The sequence below is a fragment of the Pleuronectes platessa genome, chromosome 3 (assembly GCF_947347685.1).
Source record: "Pleuronectes platessa chromosome 3, fPlePla1.1, whole genome shotgun sequence".
Taxonomy (NCBI): domain Eukaryota; kingdom Metazoa; phylum Chordata; class Actinopteri; order Pleuronectiformes; family Pleuronectidae; genus Pleuronectes; species Pleuronectes platessa.
In genome coordinates, this window is record NC_070628.1 from 25,833,006 (window position 1) to 25,855,730 (window position 22,725).

A 22,725-nucleotide genomic window follows, 5' to 3' on the forward strand; every position below is an offset into this window, starting at 1 on the left:
ACCGGGGAAAGTCTCTTGTTACAGCAGTAGAATGAGGTAGACAAGTGAACACCCTAAAAAGAAAATCAACATTTTCAAATGTAATAAAGATAATATTCACCTTTCACTATAGACAGAAATATGAATGGTAGCGAAAACATTACTTGTGTAAAGTGCAGTGGTACATGAGGGTTGAACGTGGACGGAAGAGAGCAACCCAAAACAACCCCATTTTGCATAAATCCGTTCTGTCCATTATTTTATACTGAAACAAGCATTATAATGTGATGTGCATTCACATGTTCAGAAATCCTCTAAAATGGCTTTACGATGAGTGATTGAATGCACCGGAAACCCACGGTGTACGGCTGAAGTCAGCGTGATTTCAAAGTAAAAGCTTATTATCGGTTTATACCACAGTAATAGTATAATAATAATAAGAACAACAAGAACAACAGTACCAACAACAACAATAATAATAATATGCACGGTAAGAACGTAACCTGGCTAATAATGAATAAACACACGCAGGTTAACTCAACAGTAATCATGTGGTCCGTCGTGTTGCGTCTATTTGTGGTTTTGCGAGGCGTCGGAGCGTAAAGAGATTTTACGGTAGAAATTTGAGAATTTGAGAAATCAAAAGGGAAAGTCAGCCAAGTTTTCACTATGGCATTCATAAACCGAATGAAATCTAATGAAAAACGTTGTGCCTTGATGCAGCCGGCCTCTCTTCAATTCTTTGTGGGAAAGCCCATGCTCAGATATTTACTTGAGTCCCTTTCAAGTTTCTACTTTAACATCTCTTGAAACTTGACACACAGACAATGGGGGTCACAATGAACAAGAAAGAGGATAGTTTAGTGGTTTATTGTTCACCATTTTTAAATAATATTAAATATGAGCAAATTATGATTTTCATAATACAATGGAGCCAACTCGTCCTTTATTAGTTAAAAAAAACACACAAATAATAATCATGATCATTCTTAATTATTAAATAAAACGTCTATAATAAGGGACATTAAACATTCAACGTGTTTTCGGCCTTTTTCCCACTTTCTTACCGCCTGTACCGTAACTCCACGAATAGACTGGCATCAATCGGCAAGCTGCAGCTGGCATTGCCGGGTTTTGCACTTCCGGGTTAGAGTTGAGAAAACATTGATGGCTGCTCCATGCTTGTTGGAGCCATAGACGGGTTGAAGCAGCGCTGTGGCGAATAAGATTATTTGAATACAGGCCGAGCCACAGCAGTCAGGATGAAGGACACACCTCTGTCCAACTGTGAGCGGGACTTCCTGCTGAAAGCCATCCAGGAGAAGAAGGTCAGCAGTTTTCACTACGTCTCTTCTCACTGGTCCTGTTTACTACTTGAACCAGACTTGTGCACGCGATACATTCACTTCTTTGAATCTACAAAAGTCAGGTTTCTTCCATAAATACACTTATTTAGAAACGCTTTAGTATTTATATTCTATTGACTTTAAATAATATATATTTGTATTCTCTTGTCTACCTCACTCTGACCTGCCTGCTGCTGTAACGACTGAATTCCCCCGGTACTTGAATCAATAAAGTTTAGTCTCTTCTTATCACTCTTATCTTATTATCTATTGGATAACAAAGACATTTATTCTAAGAAGATGTTTGGGTTTTAATCACTCAAATGCACATAGTCACCAGATTTGTACTCTAGATTTGAGAAAACTCAGCTTATAAAGTTTTATATTCATCTGGGAATGTTATACAAGAGACACGGGATTGTTGCTGTTCACTCTGAATAACAACAGGCTCAGGCGACAGAAGGACTGTGTTTAATACTCATGAAATAAAAAAAAAACTCTTAAAAGCTGTAAATGCAACTTGTCTTTACTATGCAGATATTCACTCTGTGTGCACAACTTATTTATCTTGTGCACAAAAGATAGTAATTTGTTCCCATAGGATAACAACTCTGCACACATGATTAAAGAAAAGTTGATTTGACCCATACTCTCATTGTGTGTATACTTTTATGGTGTTGGTCATTAGTGTTTCCAGTATACGTTATACTCTCACATGCTATTGTACAGTACAGTTCAGACTATTTAACACAATAATATGTAGTGTTTTTTTTTTTTACCATTCTTTCTATTGTTCTCTGTTCTATTCTTTTATATGTAAGTACATTGACCGGATTCGGATGTCCCGTGCTTCATTTAGTGCCTCTTTTCTGCAGTTACAAAGTGATTTTTCTTTACCACTGAACTTGTCTCTGCAGCGCCTGGATGGACGACAGACCTACGACTACAGAAAGATAAAGATCACGTTTGGCACAGACTATGGAAGCTGCTTTGTGGATCTGGGGAAAACCAGGTACATGGGATCAGATCTTTTAAAATATTTTCGAGTTTGCCTGATGAATCCATCACTGTTGAAGGTCTTACTTTCATGAGGTTCCAAATGAACAATTTCCCTTTCCAATTCATATTGAGAATTCAGTCTTTATTAAAAACACTAGAATTATATCTATTTAACATATTGTGATGGCGGAGTATCAATGTTCTCCACAGGGTCATGGGTCAGGTGTCCTGTGAGCTGGTGGCTCCAAAAGAGAATCGACCAAATGAGGGAATCATGTTCTTCAACATCGAGCTGTCACCCATGGCCTCACCAGCGTTCGAACAGGGCAGGTTAGGAAAAACTACAGAGATTGTGTTTTTACTTTACTGCATCACATGCTGTATAGGACTTGTACTGTCTGAGTTTCAGCAGATGGAGCTGTTCCTGCAGGAAGTGCCCATCACATGTGTGTTTTTTCTTTCCCTCCAGACAGTCAGAATTATCAGTGAAGCTGAACAGACAGCTGGAGAGATGCCTGAGGAACTCCAAGTGCATTGATACGGAGTCCCTGTGTGTGGTTTCTGGAGAAAAGGTAAGCACACACACACAAACACACAAATGCACACACACACACACACACAGAGTATGTTACATTTAAAGAAAATCCATTATAACATCCAGTATAAAACAGATAGTGATCAACCGTTTATATGGATCAGAAAGTATGGGACAGAATCCTTTCTATACAAATGCCGTTTAAATAATTTGGCTCTGCCAGTGACTTACTGCTCCTTTCTGTGTCTCTGTGACAACCAAGTGGAGCAAAACCGAGCGCGCCCCGTCATCTCCTCGGGCTCTCCATACTTTGTCCAAGTTTACACATTCTGTTGTATTCACCCAGTCGGAGTTAACACATATGTTCGATGACATTGTTTATGGTAGTGAGATTGTGTTTTGGTGTGTGTCAGTGAAAGAGAGTGAAAGAGAGCGACTGGAAACAGGACGAGTGTGTGTGCATACGTGAGTGTGCTGTGTGATATATCCCATATATTCAAAGCTGCCATTATCTTTCCTTCAAATCCTGGGATTATCATTCAGAAGCTCCACAATTTGGTTATAGTAATCACCTGCTCTTAGCCGTGGATTTGGCCCGGGGCAAACGTGATAATATCAAATAGTTTTCCATTCAATCTTTTTGTCAACACATGCACACAAACAAATAAAGAGAGTTGTGGTAATGATTTTGTGCGTGTGTGTTTGAAATTAGGTGTGGAAGATCCGAGTGGACGTTCACTTGTTGAATCATGACGGGAACCTGATGGACGCTGCCAGCATTGCAGCCATCAGTGCTCTGTGCCACTTCAGACGCCCTGATGTCAGCATCCAGGGAGATGAAGTCACAGTGGTGAGTCAGCAGCCGCAGACAGTGATACAAGATACAAGATACACTGTCTCTACTTTACTTCCCCAAACTGCTCCGTCATGCGATTGTACTGATGGTACTTACAGTGGTACCACAGATAACCTGTGATCAATCATGAACTGTGCTTTGTTTACACATATTTGTATGGCCAAAACAAACAAACAACACAAACAGATTTAACGTGAGAACAGTTTTCTTTTCACAGGGATCTTTTGTTCTTCTCTGACCTTGTTGTAATTTTTGTATTTGCTCTGTGTTGTGCTCCATCAGTACAGTCAAGAGGAGAGAGACCCTATTCCTCTGAGTATCTACCACATGCCCATAAGTGTCAGCTTCTCCTTCTTCCAGCAAGGGTGAGGTGCTTCAGACAATTTTAATTCCACACTTTTCAGTGATACATCAAGAATAATATCTCAAAGTTCAAATTGAGATGAAGTAAAAAATAAAGTGTATTCTCTAGTGCTATTTCCTCATGAAAAGTGCAATACATTATAAGCAGACAGAGCCGTAGCTATAAAATTGTACTCCGAAGTCATGAAATCCTCATAGTTTGAAGATATGTTTAGAAAAAGATAACATTAATAATATTTATTTAAAAAAAAATGTAAATGATGAATTCTTTCTACAGAACATATTTGTTGGTGGACCCCTGTGAGCGAGAGGAGCGGGTGATGGATGGCTTGCTGATGATCGCTATGAACAAACACAGAGAAATCTGCTCCATCCAGTCCAGCGGGGGCATCATGCTGCTAAAGGACCAGGTGAACAGACTCTGAATATTAGTATTGTGTCGACATCATAGAAGCTGAAGTCAAGAAGATCAGTTGTGTTCGAGAGGCGTTTTACCAACTGCTATGATTCCAGGAAAGGCTGCTCTCCACACACACTTCATGTCATGTAAATGTTTGTCTTTGGTGTTAAGGTTATGAGATGCAGTAAAATCGCCAGTGTCAAAGTGTCTGAAATCACAGAGCTCATCGGCAAAGCCCTGGAGAATGACAAGAAAGCCAGGTGAGCAGTAGCATCACCTCTCCCTAATAAAGAGTGAAACGCTGGACACTCCAATTTTGAAGATAACAACTCTGAATTTTAAACATTTGCAGGAAGGCGGGTGGTAGGTGTGGTTTTGCAGAGTCTATCCCTCTGGAGCGAATCACAGCTCTGAAAATGGACGAGACTCCGATGGAAATGATGGACGTGACAGAGAGGGCCAATGACATCGTCCAGAAAGCCGAGGTCCCACCTCAGATGTATCCTAAACTGAGTCTGAATATCAACTGAAGTATATCAAGCACAGAAGTGTGTCATTATTCTTTTCCCCCCTGATGCTTTGCCTATAGCCACTGCTGCTCCTTAACCACATGTACCAGGGTACAATCCCCGGTGGTGCCCGTCCCAGGTGTGGGGCAGGTGGGGCAGGGGCTGCAGAACACCTGGGGCCTGGAGGAAGAGGAAGATGAAGAGGAGGAGGATGAAAATGAGGGAAGTGACAACAGTGCTGAAGAACAGGAGGGAAGGGTATCACCGATGGAAGAGGAAAAGTATGAAAAAGAAGAGCGTGATGGAGGTAATTCTTTTTTTAATCTGATTTTCATGTAAATGTTATATAGATAAACAAGAAAATAACCTTTATGCTAAGAAAGCAAAGCAAAACTCAAAAACAAGCGTCTCCCAAACATATTTAAATATTATGTATGTTAGTTAATAATAAATAATTATTCGGTATGTTTTGTTTTGGTGAACATGAAAAACATAAATTGTGAATGTGTTATATCTTACAGGAGATGTGGTTGAAATATCTGACAGCGAAGAGGAGGAAGTGGTAATACTTCATCCAGAGAAACCTGACAAAGCTCCTAAGTAAGTCGAGCAACCTATACTGTATATATATTTAAAAACTATATTTGGTTACGAAGAAAGGTCACATGTTTGTTTATTTTTTCAGAAATACAGAATCCAGTTTGCACCAGAAGGCATCAAACAAGAAAAGACAATAATAATGAATTAAGGAGCCATTTGTGCTCATTGTACTCATGTGCAGCAGTGGCTCTGCAGTACGGAAGCTGAGAAAGCTCACATAAGTACTTCATTGGGAAAACAGATGTTGACAATGAAACAAGTTACTTCCTGCGTCAAGTCGTGGATGTATGGGTCAAGTGAGCTGTCATTATGGTTTTCCATTACAGCTCTCTTGACTGTAGTGAGGAACTCTGCTCATTTTAATGGTCAACATCAATTGTCGCTCACCTCCGTGGTGGTTGTGTCTTTCATGTTCACTGATAATACGCTGGTGTGAGACGTCTTGGCCACTGTACTGCAGCACCTCCATATGATGAAGACCATCCTGGTTGGAAATGATCGGTCTGCTGTAACAGAGAACTGGACTCAAATGTATATACATCACAATGTTGGAGTGTTAACATGAGAACAAGTTTACTTCTATTTGAAGTTGTTTGGTTCAAAAGCAGATTTCCTTCACAAAAAACTCCAATGATTTCTTACACCTGTTTTTTTTAGACTCATGAAACTATGTAAAAAAAAAAGTGATTATTAAAGAAATACTCTCCACTTAGATGTGTTGCAACTTTTCTGTAGCATTTGTTAAGTGGTGTATATGGTAAGAATAATATTGGCTGAGGTTCACATTGTGAATCGAGAGAAGAAAGAAAATAAATAAATCTTGGTTTTTGTAAGATTTTGATTTTTTTCTCTTCTTTCCTAAGTTATGTTTATGTTGCCAGAAAGCCTAATTAGTGCCTGGAATGTTAAATATTGACAGCATTAATACCAGACTCAACCTTAAAGGGATAGTTCACGCTAAAATGAAAATTCACTCATTATCAATCAATCAATCAATCAAATTTTATTTGTATAGCCCATATTCACAAATTACAATTCATCTCATAGGGCTTTAACAGGGTGTGACATCCTCTGTCCTTAACCCTCAGCAAGAGTAAGGAAAAACTACTAAAAACCCTTTTAACAGGGTAAAAATATGTAGAAAACTCAGAGAGAGCCACATGTGAGGGATCCCTCTCCCAGGACGGACAGAAGTGCAATAGATGCCACGTGCAGGAAAACATCATCAATAATCAAAGTCTCTAGCAGCATTTGATGAGGGTAGACATCCCGAAGGACAACCCCAACATGACATGCCAAGCAGTCCCGCTGCAAGCACAGTCTATACTCAGCAACCAGCAGGACCACGATCCACCATCCAGACCAGACGCCACTCCAGTCCTCAGTCACCGTCCACCGCCGCCCACCAGGACCCATCACGAGCCACCACTGCGGTCCTGGTCCACCGCCCGTGCCCAATGCCACGGAGATTGTAGATTATTCCACAGCCGAGGGGCTTGGTGGCTAAAAGCTCTGGCTCCTACTCTACTTTTAGAGAATTTAGGGACGACAAGTAGGCTTGAATTCTGGGAGCGGAGTGCTCTAGCGGGTTTATAAGGTACTAACAGCTCTTTAAGGTAAAAAGGCGCTATATTATTAAGGGCCTTGAAGGTGAGGAGGAGAATTTTAAATTCTATTCTAGATATAACTGGAAGCCAGTGTAGCGATGCTAATACTGGAGAAATGTGCCCTCTTCTCTTTGTTCTCGTCAGGACACGTGCTGCGGCATTTTGGACAAGCTGTAGAGTCTTTAACGACTTACTGCTGGAGCCTGATAATAATGAATTACAATAGTCCAGTCTCGAGGTAACAAAGGCGTGGACTAGTTTTTCTGCATCTTTTTGGGAAAGGACATGTCTAATTTTTGAAATATTACGCAAGTGGAAAAAAGCGGTCCTAGAAATTTGTTTTAAGTGACAATTAAAGGATAAATCAGGATCGAAGATCACTCCCAAGTTACTGACTGTTTCATTGGAAGCAAGGGCAATGTCGTCTAGCGCAGCTATATCATTAGATAATGCATCTCTAAGGTGTTTGGGGCCAAGTATTATAACCTCTGTTTTGTCTGAGTTTAATAAGAGAAAATTGCAGGTCATCCAGGTTTTTATGTCCTTGAGACATGTTCGAAGTTTAGTTAATTGATTACTTTGTTCAGGTTTTATTGACAAATATAACTGGGTGTCATCCGCATAGCAGTGGAAATTTACCGAGTGTGTCCTGATAATGTTTCCTAGTGGAAGCATATATAATGGGAATAAAATTGGGCCGAGCACAGAGCCCTGTGGAACACCATGGTTAACTTTGGTGCGCACAGATGACTCATCATTAATTTGCACAAATTGGGAGCGATCAGAAAAATACGATTTAAACCAGTTAAGGGCGGTTCCATTAATGTTAATTAACTGTTTGAGTCTTTGTAATAAAATTTGATGGTCAATCGTGTCGAATGCTGCACTGAGATCTAACAGAACAAGGACAGACACAAGTCCCTGATCTGAGGCCATTAAAAGGTCATTAGTGACTTTTGCCAAGGCTGTCTCTGTACTGTGATTGGCTCTAAACCCCGATTGAAAGTCTTCATATATATTATTTTCCCGGAGAAACTCACACAGCTGATTGGCAACAACTTTTTCTAAGATTTTAGAGATGAAGGGGAGATTAGATATTGGTCTGTAATTGGCTAAAACCTCGATTATCTACTCACCACTATGCCAAAGGAGGGGTGGATGAGTGTTTGAGTCCACGTAACACTGTACTGCACAGTAACTGCTGTTCGTCTCCCAAGTATCTTGAGAAAAGGAATCTAATATGGATAGTTAGGTTTCCATCACAGTATTAATATCTGAAACGGCAACATTATTTTTGTTACCTGAAATTGAATTGATCCTAAGCATGATGTGTGGTACCATGCTCTGCAGTTTCTGCATCAGAAACTAGAAGGAGGATCACATAGGACATTGGTCCAACACAGTATAAATGATGCTGTTTTGATTCTAGTATTTAACATTGTGGATCTCAGACACTGGAGGCGTTACATTTTTTTCTGTAGTTTTCTTTTTTTTCACAATTGAAGAATTTGTCAACAAACCCAGATATTGCCCAATGTGGCGAGATGGGTAAAAGGTCTGAGTAAAACTCTTGGAGTCTCAGGGGTTATCAGCCAAATACAATACAACTGAGTAAAGTCACACGTGACCACTTCTATAAAGTCGTCGTTTAAATGCGGTCTGTCACCAAAGAAAAGTCAGGTTCTACCGAGATTTGAACTCGGATCGCTGGATTCAGAGTCCAGAGTGCTAACCATTACACCATAGAACCGATGTGACATGGGCATGACCATGTGAAATGTTTTTATGGAGGACCATACATGACTTAAGTAAAAATAAATAAATAAATAAATGTATAAATAAATACAGAAATAAATAAATAAATAAAAAAGGAAATAAATTAATTAATACAGAAATAAATAAAAATATACCTTAATAACAACAGAATTGTCAAAATAAATGTCTTTATTCTCATTAGCACAAGGACACTGAAAATGAAAAGGAAATATATCACGGAATAAATAAAAGTTGGAATAACTGCGGAAATAAATAAATAAATTTGGAAATAAGTTTAAGACATTGATTCATTTAATTCTGCATTTATTTCCACATTTATTTATTTATTTCCACATTTATTCCAACTTTTATTTTTCGATTTCAGTGTCCTTATGTTAATGAGAAAGGCGGGCCTAACCTCAGTCTCGAGCAGGATTGGTCAACTGAGCTACACACACACAGCCCCTGCGCTCCGCCACATACTCGATCAGAGACACAGGCAGTGACTGAGACTTGAGCTCTTCACCGTGAAGCAGCCGGTCAGTGACTTTGTAGAAAAGTGGAAACACAGAGTTTCTCTGGTCACATCTGATCAGAGATCAGCGGCTTCATGATCAGAGCAGAAGCTGCAGGTGGTTTGTACCGAGCTGGAGTTTCTGTTTCCTCCTTCTCCTCTCGGCTTGCTCCTTGTGCTCAGTAGAACACGTGCCGCTCACAGTCAGGACTACTGACACCTGAATCATCCCAATAAAAAATAACCTGAACTAACCCTCTAAATTTAAACTAGTTCATTTTAAGTGTGAACTGGCTCAATGCTGCAAACAGCTACTGGACACCAGTCAGCATTGAGAGGCAGAAGTAGTAGGGCTGGATCATTATCCTGTGACCAATCCTGCATGAGACTGCGGTTAGGCCCGCCTTTCTCATTAGCATAAGGACACTGCAAATGAAAAGGAAATGTATCAGGGAATAAAAAAATGTGCAAATATATTTAAGTCATTTATTTTTACATTTCTGTTGTTATTAAGGTATTTTTTTATTTATTTCTGTATTAATTAATTAATTTCCTTTTTTATTTATTTATTTATTTATGTATTTATTTATACATTTATTTATTTTAACTTAAGTCATGTATGGTCCTCCATAATATTTCACTGTCACTGTGCTGAACACGTGACACTGAAAACACAAGGGAAAAAGTATCTCGATGGGACCAATAAAATGCTCTCATAGCTGGACTGCACTGTTAGCATGTTCGATTCCGTCCACCAGAAGAACTGTGCGGAGCAAAACACAAGCTGATGCACATCGGTCAGTTGTTCCTACATCATCTAATACCTTTGAGTCAAATATAAAAATTTATAGATGGCCAGTACGGGGATCGAACCCGCGACCTTGGCGTTATTAGCACCACGCTCTAACCAGCTGAGCTAACCGGCCATAGGTGCGTACACTAGGTGAATTTTTTAATGATTTAACAAATATTATTTATTTTGTTGTCTCAAGCTGATGTTGTGTTGGCCGATATAATTAGTACCTCACCTGCACGTCACGTTCAATAAATAAATGCAGAAATAAATACAGACATAAATACAGAAATAAATACAGTAATGTCTTAAATATATTTCCACATTTATAAATTTTCACAATTATTTCCACATTATGTCCATATGTAAATGACGTAGGAGGTCCCAAACTCAGTCTCGAGCTCGATTGGTCAACTGAGCACACACACGCACACACACAAACACACACAGACACACACACACACCGGTCAGTGACTTTGTAGAACAGTGGAAAAAGTGAAAACACAGAGTTTCTCTGGTCACTGCTGCTCAGTGATCAGAGCAGAAGCTGCAGGTGGTTTGTACCGAGCTGGAGTGTCTGTGTTCTCCTCCTCTCTGATCTCAATCTAACTAATAAACACTCATCACTAGTTATAGGGACCTGATCAGCACATGAAGTCACTTTGTGTTTGTTTGATTCGCTCCAGAGTTTAGGAGGCTGCATTTAAACATCATGAAAAATTACTCATCAGCATGCTGTGCTCAGTGCATCACGAGACGTGAAGGTCACAGTCAGGAATACTGACACTGAAATCATCCCAATAAAAAATAACCTTGATTAACTTCTGTTATACATTTCTGTATTTATTTCTGTATTTATTTATTTATGTATTTATTTATACATTTATTTATACATAAGTCATGTATCGTCCACCATAAAGAACAAATTGGGACATATTCAAAGCATTTCATTCAAACAACGAATAAAATACCTCATTCAATGCAGAGAAAGATGTGCTGAACTTATCACAATCATTTTTCACTTTATGCTTTTTCTTCTTATGGTAATGAATATTTTCTCAGGTTCAGGGTGACATCCAGAAAACTAAGTGATCTTCTAAGCAGCTCCTGAACATCTGATATATTGGCTATGGTTCATATCAACTAAAGACATTTTTTATTCATGTAAACTACAGTGGTGGAGAAATTGTACTTGTCAAATTACGAATAGACAAGAATGTACTCGAGTAAAAGTAAAAATACCCGATTAACCTTTCTTCTTGAGCAAAAGCATTTGATTTTAAATATATCTTAAAGTAAAAGTCCCTAATGTAAATCCATGTTGGGTGACTGCACCTTCTACAGGTTCACTCTGACTGAAGTAGGCGGGATCTAATGTTACTTGCCCTCTCTTTATGGATAACTTCTAATGACATTAAAGAACTGAAATGTTACTCAGGAGAGTACATACCTCCACCAAGGCCTAACGGTCCACGTATGAAACAGCATCTAAATTCAATAGATCTGGATTTCATAAATCTCTTAAAAACTCATAGTTTTCATTCCCCTAATCATTACAGATTTTTTCAAGAGACATGATTTAAAATCAGAGAAATCAACGAAAACATTGAAAATCACCCTCTCACAATGTTAAAGAAAGAGAAAACAAAAAACCTGGATACACACAAATACTAAATGGTTGCTTCTATTACAAACAAACAAAAAGAAACAAAAACAGATAATGTTAACTTATTCGTAAACGTAAATAAGAAATATATTTAATGAAACAAACCCTACGTTAGAACTTCCCATCACCGCTCAAATAATTATATTGCTGCTGGGTTTTAGATATTGTTTCCATCTGCCTCTTAGTATTCCGTCACCTTGATGGTGTGCACAACGTATCCTTTTCTTTAAGTAGGTAACCTTCAGATCATTGAAGCACTAACCCACATCAACTTGTAGTTAGTCAAGGAAAGGGAATTGGCAACTCAACAGGATCCAGATCTACCAGTAGAAATGCTCATAGAGTCAACACTTATGGCATCCAAAACGTTGAGGCCCCTCCTCTCAGCTTCACTATCACCTCTGCAGGGCTCCCTGCAAGCACTGCTGTGATCACAAAAAACCAGGAGAGGGCAGCAAAGCCCAGCCGGGAACCAGAGGCCTGCACCTACATGTGTCTTTGAGATATTAAGATTAAGATTAAGATTAAGATTAAGATGCATTTATTAGTCCCAAACACATGCACAGACATGCAAAGGCACACTCATGCAGGTAGGGAAATTTAATCTCTGCTTTTGACCCATCTGGTGCAGTACACACAGAGCAGTGAGCGACCATGTACGGCGCTCGGGGAGCAGATGTTGGGGGAGTAAGGTGCCTTGCTCAGGGGCACTAGACAGGGTAGGGAGAGTATATGCATATAAGTATATGCTCTACTTAGTGCAATCCTTGTGATATGTGCTGTGGAGGCAGTGATTTATTGCTCTACTCTCATTTTAAAACATTATACAATCAGCAACACCATAAAATCTAAAAGGACAGAAATACTAGGTGCAAAATCCTTACCTCTAAAGGCCAATGTATGCTTCTCCGTTTTGACGGACACGGACAGATAGGACCGCCTTCTCCAACGTGGAACGCCCTCTCCGGGCCTCTCCGCGGCTCCTCGGAGAGCTTTTCGTGCAGCTCTCATTTTTCTAACTACACGTCGAAATGGCGGAGAGCCCACGGATAGCCCTTGGCTGTGATTGGTCCGCTAACGCCAGCATTTCGGAATGGAAACTTCCTGTTCCATTCCCTACATCACAATAAACCAAAATCACAACTACGACTCTATGATTAATGTGACAAGTGTGCTAAGCCAGCGGCGTTGTCCGGCTGACGGTGGCTGGTTAGAGCACTTACGGCATGTGTGTACGGTCACATGAGGTTATAACGAACTTTCATAACGGGGCTAGCCACCATGCTAACTGCGGTGGGAACAGCGCAAAAACCCGCTGACTTTAATCCCACGGCTGTCATGACACTGTTTCTCAAACACCGTCAGGTTAGAAGCAAACACTTGGTAGTAGTTAGTATCGGGTGTCCCTGCTGACTGTGTGTGGAAGCTGGGGGGAAGCTAGCTGCCTCCGTGTAGCTTCAAGCTGTTGCAGCTGTTGAATTAGCAACGCAGTTTGGAAACAAGACCGGGGAACCGCTGCGTTAAGACACGATAACATAAGCATTTTGACCCGCTGGGTGTCACTTTATTTCAGCAAAAACTGTCGCGTCATCAACATCCTTTTTCTGTTAGTTGCCATCGTTCACTGTGTGTGAGGAGCCGGGAGGACGTAAATAAACCAGCGTGGACTTCTTCTATATACCTCATGAGGTAGGCTTGTCTAAGCTCGACTTCCGTTGCGCCATCTACTGTTCTGGCGGTGAACTGTTTTCACAACAAAAAGCATCGTAGAACCATAAATCAAAAAGGGTCCGTCCGATCCGTCCGTCCGTCATTCCGCAACGGACTCGGAGAAGTATACTGAGACCTTAATGATGCCTCCCTCTAAGTGTGTGCGAACACATCTCTTGCTCTCTAGCTCTTGTATTTGCTTTGACATCGTTGACTGTCAATCAGCTGTGTTTAACCTCTGACTCCAAAAAACGGTGACTCCTGTCAGCGTCCCTCAACCCGGCCTGATTTCAGGCCTAAAGCCTGAAACATGCTTCTGCGACTGCGTCTGCGTCTTTTCACGCCGCTGTGGCGCAAGACTCGTTGTCATTCATGCTTCCCCAACCGTTGCGCGTCTTACAAAGCAATTCCGCGCCAGAACACTAGGCGGAGTAATGCTTTTTGTCGAAGACGACCTGAGAGACGCCTTCTTTCTTCTTCATCGATTGTTTATTTACATAGCTACTGCGGCTCCTTGTAGCCTTTTTCAGGCGGACAAATACGCCAGTCAGTGATGGGTTATACAAGTGGACATACTTTCGGATCTCTTCTGCCAAACGCTCTTCTATTTGGTCCATATTCATTCTTCTAAATCTCCCGTTGTTTCTGCCTGTATTATGGGGCATGAAACCGGAAATGCAGCTCCAGAAGGGATGTAGAGCAGACCAATCACAGCCTTGCGGGCTGAGTGAGCTTGCGGAGCTTTGCCGTAAATTTTAGAAAAGTGGGGCGACGCCCGTCAGCACGTAAGAAGGGATACATAAGCACGTAAGGGACCCGGAAGGGCTCTTGCACTTACGGGCCCGTGAAAACCCAGAAGCATGTTTCAGGCTTTAACTGGGTGTGTTGCAGTGACCCAGTATTGCAGGTAAGGCTCTGCTGCTGCTCTGGCTTTTATCGGCAAGCTCTTCTTCAATACCAACTTTGTGGTACTGTTGCTCTGTGACAGGTGCCCAAGTCCTTTCAGTAGTCATTATTATATAAAAAAGGCACTTACTGACAATATGAACAATAAATATGACAATTGTCCAGAATTTGTATAATTAGCTAGACTTTTTTGAAGATCACAATATGCATTAACAAGAACCAGTTTTCAAAATATATAAATTGATCTGTGTCTTAGGTCAAAGCAATAGAGCTTAAAGTAAACAAGGAATGGCTTAAATGTGCATTTTACTGAATCAGTAATTGTGATGGATATTGGACATAAAATTGGCCTGAATCCTAGATCCACCAATGCTTTGTGGAAACCGAGATGAGGAGGTATCAAAACTGTCAAAATTCGCTAAACCGCTGATATCTTATTCCACAGTACTTGACCTTTTGACAAAAGCTGGAAAAGTAATAAACAGTCATGCAATCAAATCTATACCAACCTTGCGGATGATATGGGTGTAGTATCTCTTTCATTTTACTTTGACCTACATGTCATACTTTGCTCTGTGTCTTCATACAACAGTATGTTCATACTCTGCCGGTAAACACATTCTCTGGCCCGCTGGAGGCATCCCTCTGCCCCGAGGTGAGAGGAATGAACACCACTGATCTCCCCTCTCAGTGATTCAGGAAACAAAAACCTTCTTCCTTTAAGATGAATCCTGAACAATCAACCACTTCTAACTCAATGTCGCTCTTTGTTTCTTTTCTCCTTTTGAATAAATTTGATCAATCCTTTAGCATAGCATTGTGTTGATTCTCTCTTCTGAGATGGTAAGGATTCTCTGGGTTTATATTGCTCTTTTCTAGTCTTGATGACCGCTCAAAGCTCTTTCTAGAGCAGTTTAGCCCTTGACGCATAAACACTCATTCATACAGGGTATCTGTGTGCAGCACTTTTTCTATAACACTCATACACTCCTGGCACAGCCGGGGGGCGCTATTGGGGATCAGTGTCTTGCCAAAAAACACTTTTGTATACAGAACGGAGTAGCTGGGGATGGAAACAATCTCAGCTCCTCCTGGCCTCTTAGTGCTACCCTCTGCTAAGTATGTTCTGCCGCAAGTATTTGGAGCACCATGTCATGTCCAGGAACGTATACTGTATTATAATTGTTGTCATTTCTCTGGAGCCTTAGTCTCTTGCTCAGGAACGGCTTCCTACCGGTAGAACTTTCTCCCACCAAGCACAACAGCCACACATTATTTCTCAGTTTTAAGGATGGTCTCTTTAAATGCTGGAGGATTTCCACTTTGTGTCAGAGCAGCTCCTAAACCTATCTTTGGCCCTGTGGTATCAGCTCCTCCTGAGGGCTGTAGTATTTCTTCACTGCTGCTTTGACTACAGTATATTGGCCTTCTGCATGAGAGACTCTCCCTTATGCATTTCAATCCTCACATCATGTCACTGTGTCCTTGTGTTTCTGTTGTTGCATATCTCATTGTATGAGCACTTTCTCCACCGCAATTCCAAGGTTCAGATAGTCTCTTGTGACAACTTGGCAAACTTGCACAGCTCCTCTCAAGGCACTTTACACAGTTAGGTCCAGACCATACAATATCGTAGAGAAACCCACCAGCTCCAATATTGAGCTAACACTTGGTGACTGGAGAAAAGCACCCCATTATATATATGCTGTGTTTTGTGAAATTTTACCTGAGTAATGAAAATGTTTACCAGTTACCGGTCAACACATGACACAGCTGTGATTAAAACAAGCTATTGCTCTTCTCTGTGGTAACATAATCCAGATCATTATTCAGATCCACATCAAATTTGACCTGATCATAGATATTCCCAGTCTACACAAGCCAGATTTCTTTTCATAATGTTCATCAGATTACATCTTGAGCAATTCACCCCAAGGACAAACGTACCGCCAGGACAAACCACTGCTTGACTTGTTATAAACACCAATTCATTAATTGCATGTAAACATGACAGCATAACAGTTGCTTTGACAGCATTACAGCTCTATTGCGAAATATTTGCAGTCTCGAAAATCTGGTACTGAAAATACAACACACCCTCCACATACGGAATGTCTCTGTGAACATACGAACAAAGAAGGTTGCAGCTATTGAGCCACACTTCAGACAATGTAACGTGTGCATGAATCAGAGCTCTGGCATGTTCATATGTTAGCTGCTGCGTTCAGTTCAGATTTGTCATGATTTCTCTGCACCCCCGAGGGAGACACGGCCCCTTGCTCAGTCACACCTTTGTGTAATGGGAGCAGTGTGAAGCACACATTGAGGTGCCGGTGTCTGCAGTGCTGCCCCTTCATAACATAATACACACGACTTACTACTATGTAGTGCTTATGGTGGATGACAGATTTTGTAATCCTGCCTCAAAATCATTCTCCTACCCAAGAGTTCAGCACTTTTTTTTGTTTGGCTGATAAGGTTGAGCATGAGCACATACACACACACAGACACACACACGCACACACACACACACACACACACACACACACACACACACACACACACACACACACACACACAAACACAAACACAAACACAAACACACACACAGACACACACACACACACACACACACACACACACACAAACACACACACAGTGGAAAAGTACTGGACAAAGCACAGACTGTGACTGCACCAACCCTCATCACTGCAATCAACAGTCCCACACACAAAGCAACAGTTTCCTGCTCCCTCAGTGTATTCGAATACACACAGGCATAAATCTGTGTGTGATTGGGTAGCAGCTGTCCCGTCAGTTGATCTCCAAGAGAACTTTACACATTTTCAAGCAATGAAGCAAATTCAGGGTGAGAGAGAGATATTTCTTCTCATGTTGAGTTCATACAAAAACTGATTGGAAACTTCAGTGGTCGTTTTGAAGACTGGTCCTCCTTGGCTCCACCTAAGTTCCGAATCCGCATTCTCAACTCTTAACATCATAAAGGCCAAATACCGTTCAAGAATGAGATTCTGTTACATTTACATTCCTATTTGAGTTCAACCTAAAGCACTTTATGAATGTCTTTGATGGTTAAAAGGAATGTAGGCCTTTATGCAAATTCCAAGACAGAATGTTTATTGCACTTTGTTTCATGTTTGACTAGAATAGGCATTGTATTTTTGCCAGTTTGTGTTTGATTTTGCCCTTTACCAAAGCAACCTTGTGCAAAAAAAAGGGTTAATTAAGATGATTTAGTCAGAGCCCATATTGGTATGTCTGGACCTCTTGCAATTTTAGATGAAGACCCCTGCTCCAGTACATTTAGCTGACAACACATCTTAAACCTGAATAACATCTAAATGCATTATTTACTGTCACTTTTACTTGTAAAAAGAAAGTCGTAATTCCTATATTATTCTTATAGTATGTTTTGATCATGCCTGAGTAATCAGAAATCGACTGTACATGTGTTATTGAAGATCTCATATAGACCACTATCCTATATTTCTGTGTTTGATTCCTAAATGTATTTTCTGTGCCTTTGATTCAGGTTTCCCTTCGTTTCCACACAATTCTGAGACACGCCTTGACATATAATTTTTCAAACTTCATATGCACAGTTATAACGTCACTTTTGTACCCAACATGGATAAAGATAAAGAAAAAATGTAAACCAAACCAACCTTAAAAAGACCCAATATATTAATTTTGATTTGGAATATTGAATATCATCAAGACAAAGGATTTTCTCCCGAAAGGGGGAGTTGGTGTTGGCATGTTTCTCTCCCTTCTGGGAAGAAGTCCTTACCCTGAAGACTTGGGTGTCAGTCCTCAAATGGCCGTGGTGTGTGACATTTCAGACCAGCTGCTCAGGACTGGTGAGCAGGGACAGACGGATATCACTGGGACCCCTCCCACTGATATCCGAAGAAACGCGAGTTGTTTGAGATGAAAGGACTGGAGATGAGAATGAGATCAAACTAGAACACGAATGGAAAGAAGAGTAGACTGATCATAACGTCCTCTCATGGCCAACTCCTTTATCGGAAGGATGTTGGTTGAGCTCTGGTGACAGAGAAAATACAAATAATTATGTGTAATAAAGCGCTGTTGGATGTTATTCAAACATGCACGCTAACGTAATATTTCTTGTCACATAATTATTTTTATAGTCAAGTAAGCAAAATTCAATTCAGCTAACTTGACACTGAGCATTTCACCATTCTTCATCACACGGTATGACATCAGACTGTCAGATTAATATTGAAATGAATACCTTCAAGCCTCTGCCAATGCACACAGGTATTAATAACCACTCGCTTATTAGACCTGGTCAGGATCATGGATTGTGTATTACAATGCTTGAAGTGTCTTCACTTCCATACAGTAGGTTGCTCAAAAATGAAGCTAAATTATGCGGGTGCTGCCATGTTGCATCTTAAAGTCATTTTGAGCCAGAGACTGTGTAGCTGTGATCCTGGAGTTGAGCTGTGGTAGTGAGGTTCCTGCGATACACATGCTCGACCAATTGCAATTCAGTCTCAGCTGTCAATCATGATGTTTCACCCTGTTTAGAGCATGAGATAACTAATGAAAAACTACACTTACCTCAGAAATGGATGAGAACTACCGAAAATGACCCTATTTGAGATAACATGATTTAACATGCACTTTACAATTTTTGTTTGATCATTGCCAACATAGAGGCGGTAAAGTCCATAAACCGTACTTTACTGCATCCAGCCACTAGGGGGTGAACGAGATGATTTGGCTTCACTTCCTTCTTTGAGAGTGCAGCTGTCAATCAAACCCAGTTTGTCCGGCAGAGGTCAAGTGGCTTTAACCTTGAGGGCTAAATACATTAAGCTGACATTGGAATTTTCTAAAAACTTTTTTCACCATCCAGTCAAGTCCATCTTTCTTTTCATTTTTTTACGAAACTCTTTTACACCTCACAACATTGACAGTGTCTAGGAAAAGAATATTCTAGTAAACTGTTATGACATTTGTTTTTCAGGGAAACCTTATCCCAATAAGTTGGGGAGCAGCTATAATTAAAAGCAACAGTATCCTTTGCTTTGAAAGAGGAGTTACTCCTCCTAATAAGAGGAGTTTGGTGTTTGCATCCACCTGTTATAAATAGCACCGGAGCGCAGTAAGAGCCTGGTGCATTCCCCTAACTGCTTTGCTTTTTGTTTTCTTAAGAGGTCACTTCTTCTGCTTCTTAACACCAAAGCTTTCCAGATTATTAATGTACCATCAAAAATAAATAAAATATGTCAATCATTTGTACAAGATTTCATGCATGGATCCTTACTTTGTCCTTGGTTCTTTTGTCAGTGTCAGCTGTTTAATGTCAAGCTATAGTTTATTCATATACTTAAAAGATATTACAAGATCTTGAATATCCTCTGTAGATTTTAAGGTCTTCCAATGAATATTGAAGTCCCACTTTACCCCGTAGCCGGGGTAAAGTGGGACAGAAGACCACTTTTTTTAAAACAATCATATTTTCACTGCCCTTTGTCCTGAAGACATTCTGATCATTTCCATTTCTAGAAAACATCCTGAATTAATGGGAAATGTGTACATTTTACTGATATATCATTTTAGCTCGCCTAGAGGGGAGCAAATGTAAAAAATGTCCCACATTACCCCGCTCTCCCCTACTGTAGAAACCCCATATCTATTAGCAGAGGTCTAAATAGATAAGCATGTGCCCTTAATGAATTGGTCATTAATAAACTAAACAAATATACTGTACGTGATTACAATATTATGTAGACGGATGTTATTGACTGATCTCAAAGTAGATTATGAGATGTAAAACATTTTGTGTTACAGTAGAAGCAAAAAGAGGGTGATTGTCAAAATCTACTACAAGAATTGTAAGATAATAAGTGTTCATTTTTATTAAACAATCTTATTTGAATCAACTGCATCATCAGTTTAACTTCGATCTGCTCCATCGTATAGGTGGAGTTGCCATAGGAGAACGATTCAGTTGCAAATCTAGGATATTTCTAAATCTGGGGCCATAAAGGGGCCACAATTTACACAGAGGGGCCAATTGCAGTATATGTCCAACGTCCATCACAATTCCCGATTCAGTAAGGTTAACATTTAGGTCAGTCCTTGTTTACTTTGACCTCTACAGCTTTGAGCAATATCACACTTTCTTGGTTAAGCACATTGTGTTCTTCAAAAAACTTCAGGGGCCAGTGCCCCCCTGGATCCACCCCTGGATCCGACCCTCATTTGATAAAAGGAAATGTCTATAATCAACCTAGAATTAACTAACTAAACCAAAGCTAAGCTTTTGATTTCAATGTTGACATTGCCGGAATTATTTGTAGCGAGAGTAAAAGGTGTGAGTCTGTTGAAATTATGCCTCTGGTCATACCTCATTCGGCCTTAAACAAACAAGCCAGTAGTGGTTTAATCCATGAAAAACTTACTTTACATAGAGCCAGGATAGTAGTTTCCCTTGTTTCCCATTCTATAAGTAGAGCTAACCAGCTTCATGTTATCATGCAGCCATTACAGAAATATCAGTCTCAGCCTCCCCAGAATGTTGAACTATCTGACCCTGCACTTTAACCTTATTCAATCTTTTCATATAACTTCAATGTGCTGACGATCAGAGCTACGACACTGGCTCATAATCACGGCTGAATGCTCTGTGTGTTTAAACAAGTAGACAAAGGCACCAATTGTTTAGCGCAAGACACCATTGCAGTTTTGCTTGTACCGACCTGTTGCCAGATTACACAGTCTCATAGGTGACATTAAAGCTGTCCCCTCGACCATGCGCCTTCACAGTGAGGAATTCACACCAGCCTCTGAAATGTGGTGTATGGACTATGCTCTAGTGTGCACCACAGTTTATATTTGTACATAGAGTGCCACCGAGCTTAATTCTGAAAATAGTGCCTAAATTAAACACAGGACTTCTAGAAAATGTTACTCTCCTGGGGTTTGCGGTGAGTTAGCTCCTCCCCCTCACGTGTTGTGTCAAACTCGCACTCCAGCTTGGCTGGGAAATATCAGAGTAGCTAAGCTAGGTGCTAATGTCAATATAAACCCACTAAATGGCTGGAGCACTAATAGTATGCTGCATTTTTACTGTGTTCAATGTTACTGCCATGTCTCACAGCTCTTCCAGGCTGCATCCTGGTCAAGTTTGCATCTTTTCCTTGTCAGTTTGTGTCTTTTAGGTTGCCCAATGTCTCTACAGCTGCTTGCAGACATGCACTGAACTCTGTAAAAGCTCTTGACAGGGGGTGTATGCGATAACCCCAATGTGCAAGTTTCTCTGGAGTTTCCCCGACCATCCCCCTTATTAAAACTAAAGAGAGAGAGCGCTTCCACAGGATTCACCCGATCCAATGGGTGTGTTCAAGACGTATCTAACGTCTTGTCACTAATTCACCCATGATACCACATGAACTTATCACCTTGTGACCTGATAGGGGGCAGCAGGGGTGGCCGGTCAGGGGGTACTTCCTTGGACACAATTCAGACCCCACTCCTGCGTGTGCTGTTGGTTCTGCTATGTGGTTGATACTGTCAGGTTTGATGGCTCTGAATGGTTGATCTAGGGTCAAGAAAAATTTACCATTTTCGGATGATAGAATTTAAACCAACTAAAAAATTAGATTTAATTAAAAAATTAAAAATTTCCAAATTGTCTTTAGTTTAAGTTTTATAGTGTACGTCTTGTGTATTTAGCTCCACCAAGGAGTTTGTATTCCCCCCCCCTCGTCCATTTGTTTGCTGGTTTGTTTGTTTGTGAGCAAGATTATTCAACAACTACTGGTTGGATAACAACAATACTTGTTGGTGGAAGGATGTGGTGTGAGTCAAGGAAGAACCCAATACATTTAGAGACAAATACAGATCAGGGGTAAGATCCAGTGTCTTTTTTTTACTTTTTTAAAATCAAATAGTACGATTAGGCGTTTTTTTTTTTTTTTTTTTTACTGTTTTCCCAGAGAATGAATTTTAATAAAATAAATCAAGGGTGTTAACAAAACTGATTTCTATGGGTGTCTGAAAGTAAGTCCAGCTTGATTGAATTTAAGGGGACTGTTATGCGCTAACTATATTATTGGTCTGGGTTCTATTTTCGGTTCAGCCAGTCGCTTAGCAATCTGCTTTGTCCAGGGAACTTGCACAACATTT

At 40.4% G+C, this 22,725-nt stretch overlaps 1 protein-coding gene and 2 non-coding genes across 3 annotated transcripts; 1 reads left to right on the top strand and 2 right to left on the bottom strand.

The window, feature by feature from the left end:
- The first annotated feature begins 1,120 nt into the window (after nucleotides 1–1,120).
- On the top strand, nucleotides 1,121–6,420 carry exosc9 (exosome component 9). The gene is made up of 12 exons (XM_053417744.1): nucleotides 1,121–1,307; nucleotides 2,243–2,337; nucleotides 2,535–2,654; nucleotides 2,794–2,896; nucleotides 3,572–3,709; nucleotides 3,998–4,080; nucleotides 4,356–4,488; nucleotides 4,650–4,738; nucleotides 4,831–4,977; nucleotides 5,098–5,294; nucleotides 5,509–5,587; nucleotides 5,673–6,420. The coding sequence occupies exons 1-12, from the start codon at nucleotides 1,242–1,244 to the stop codon at nucleotides 5,722–5,724; spliced, it is 1,302 nt and encodes a 433-aa protein (XP_053273719.1). The 5' UTR covers nucleotides 1,121–1,241; the 3' UTR covers nucleotides 5,725–6,420.
- A 2,452-nt stretch (nucleotides 6,421–8,872) lies between these two features.
- trnaq-cug (transfer RNA glutamine (anticodon CUG)) lies at nucleotides 8,873–8,944 on the bottom strand. Its single transcript has one exon. It is a non-coding gene; the product is annotated as a tRNA-Gln (tRNA).
- A 1,371-nt stretch (nucleotides 8,945–10,315) lies between these two features.
- On the bottom strand, nucleotides 10,316–10,389 carry trnai-aau (transfer RNA isoleucine (anticodon AAU)). The gene has a single exon. It is a non-coding gene; the product is annotated as a tRNA-Ile (tRNA).
- Between the last annotated feature and the right edge of the window lie 12,336 nt (nucleotides 10,390–22,725).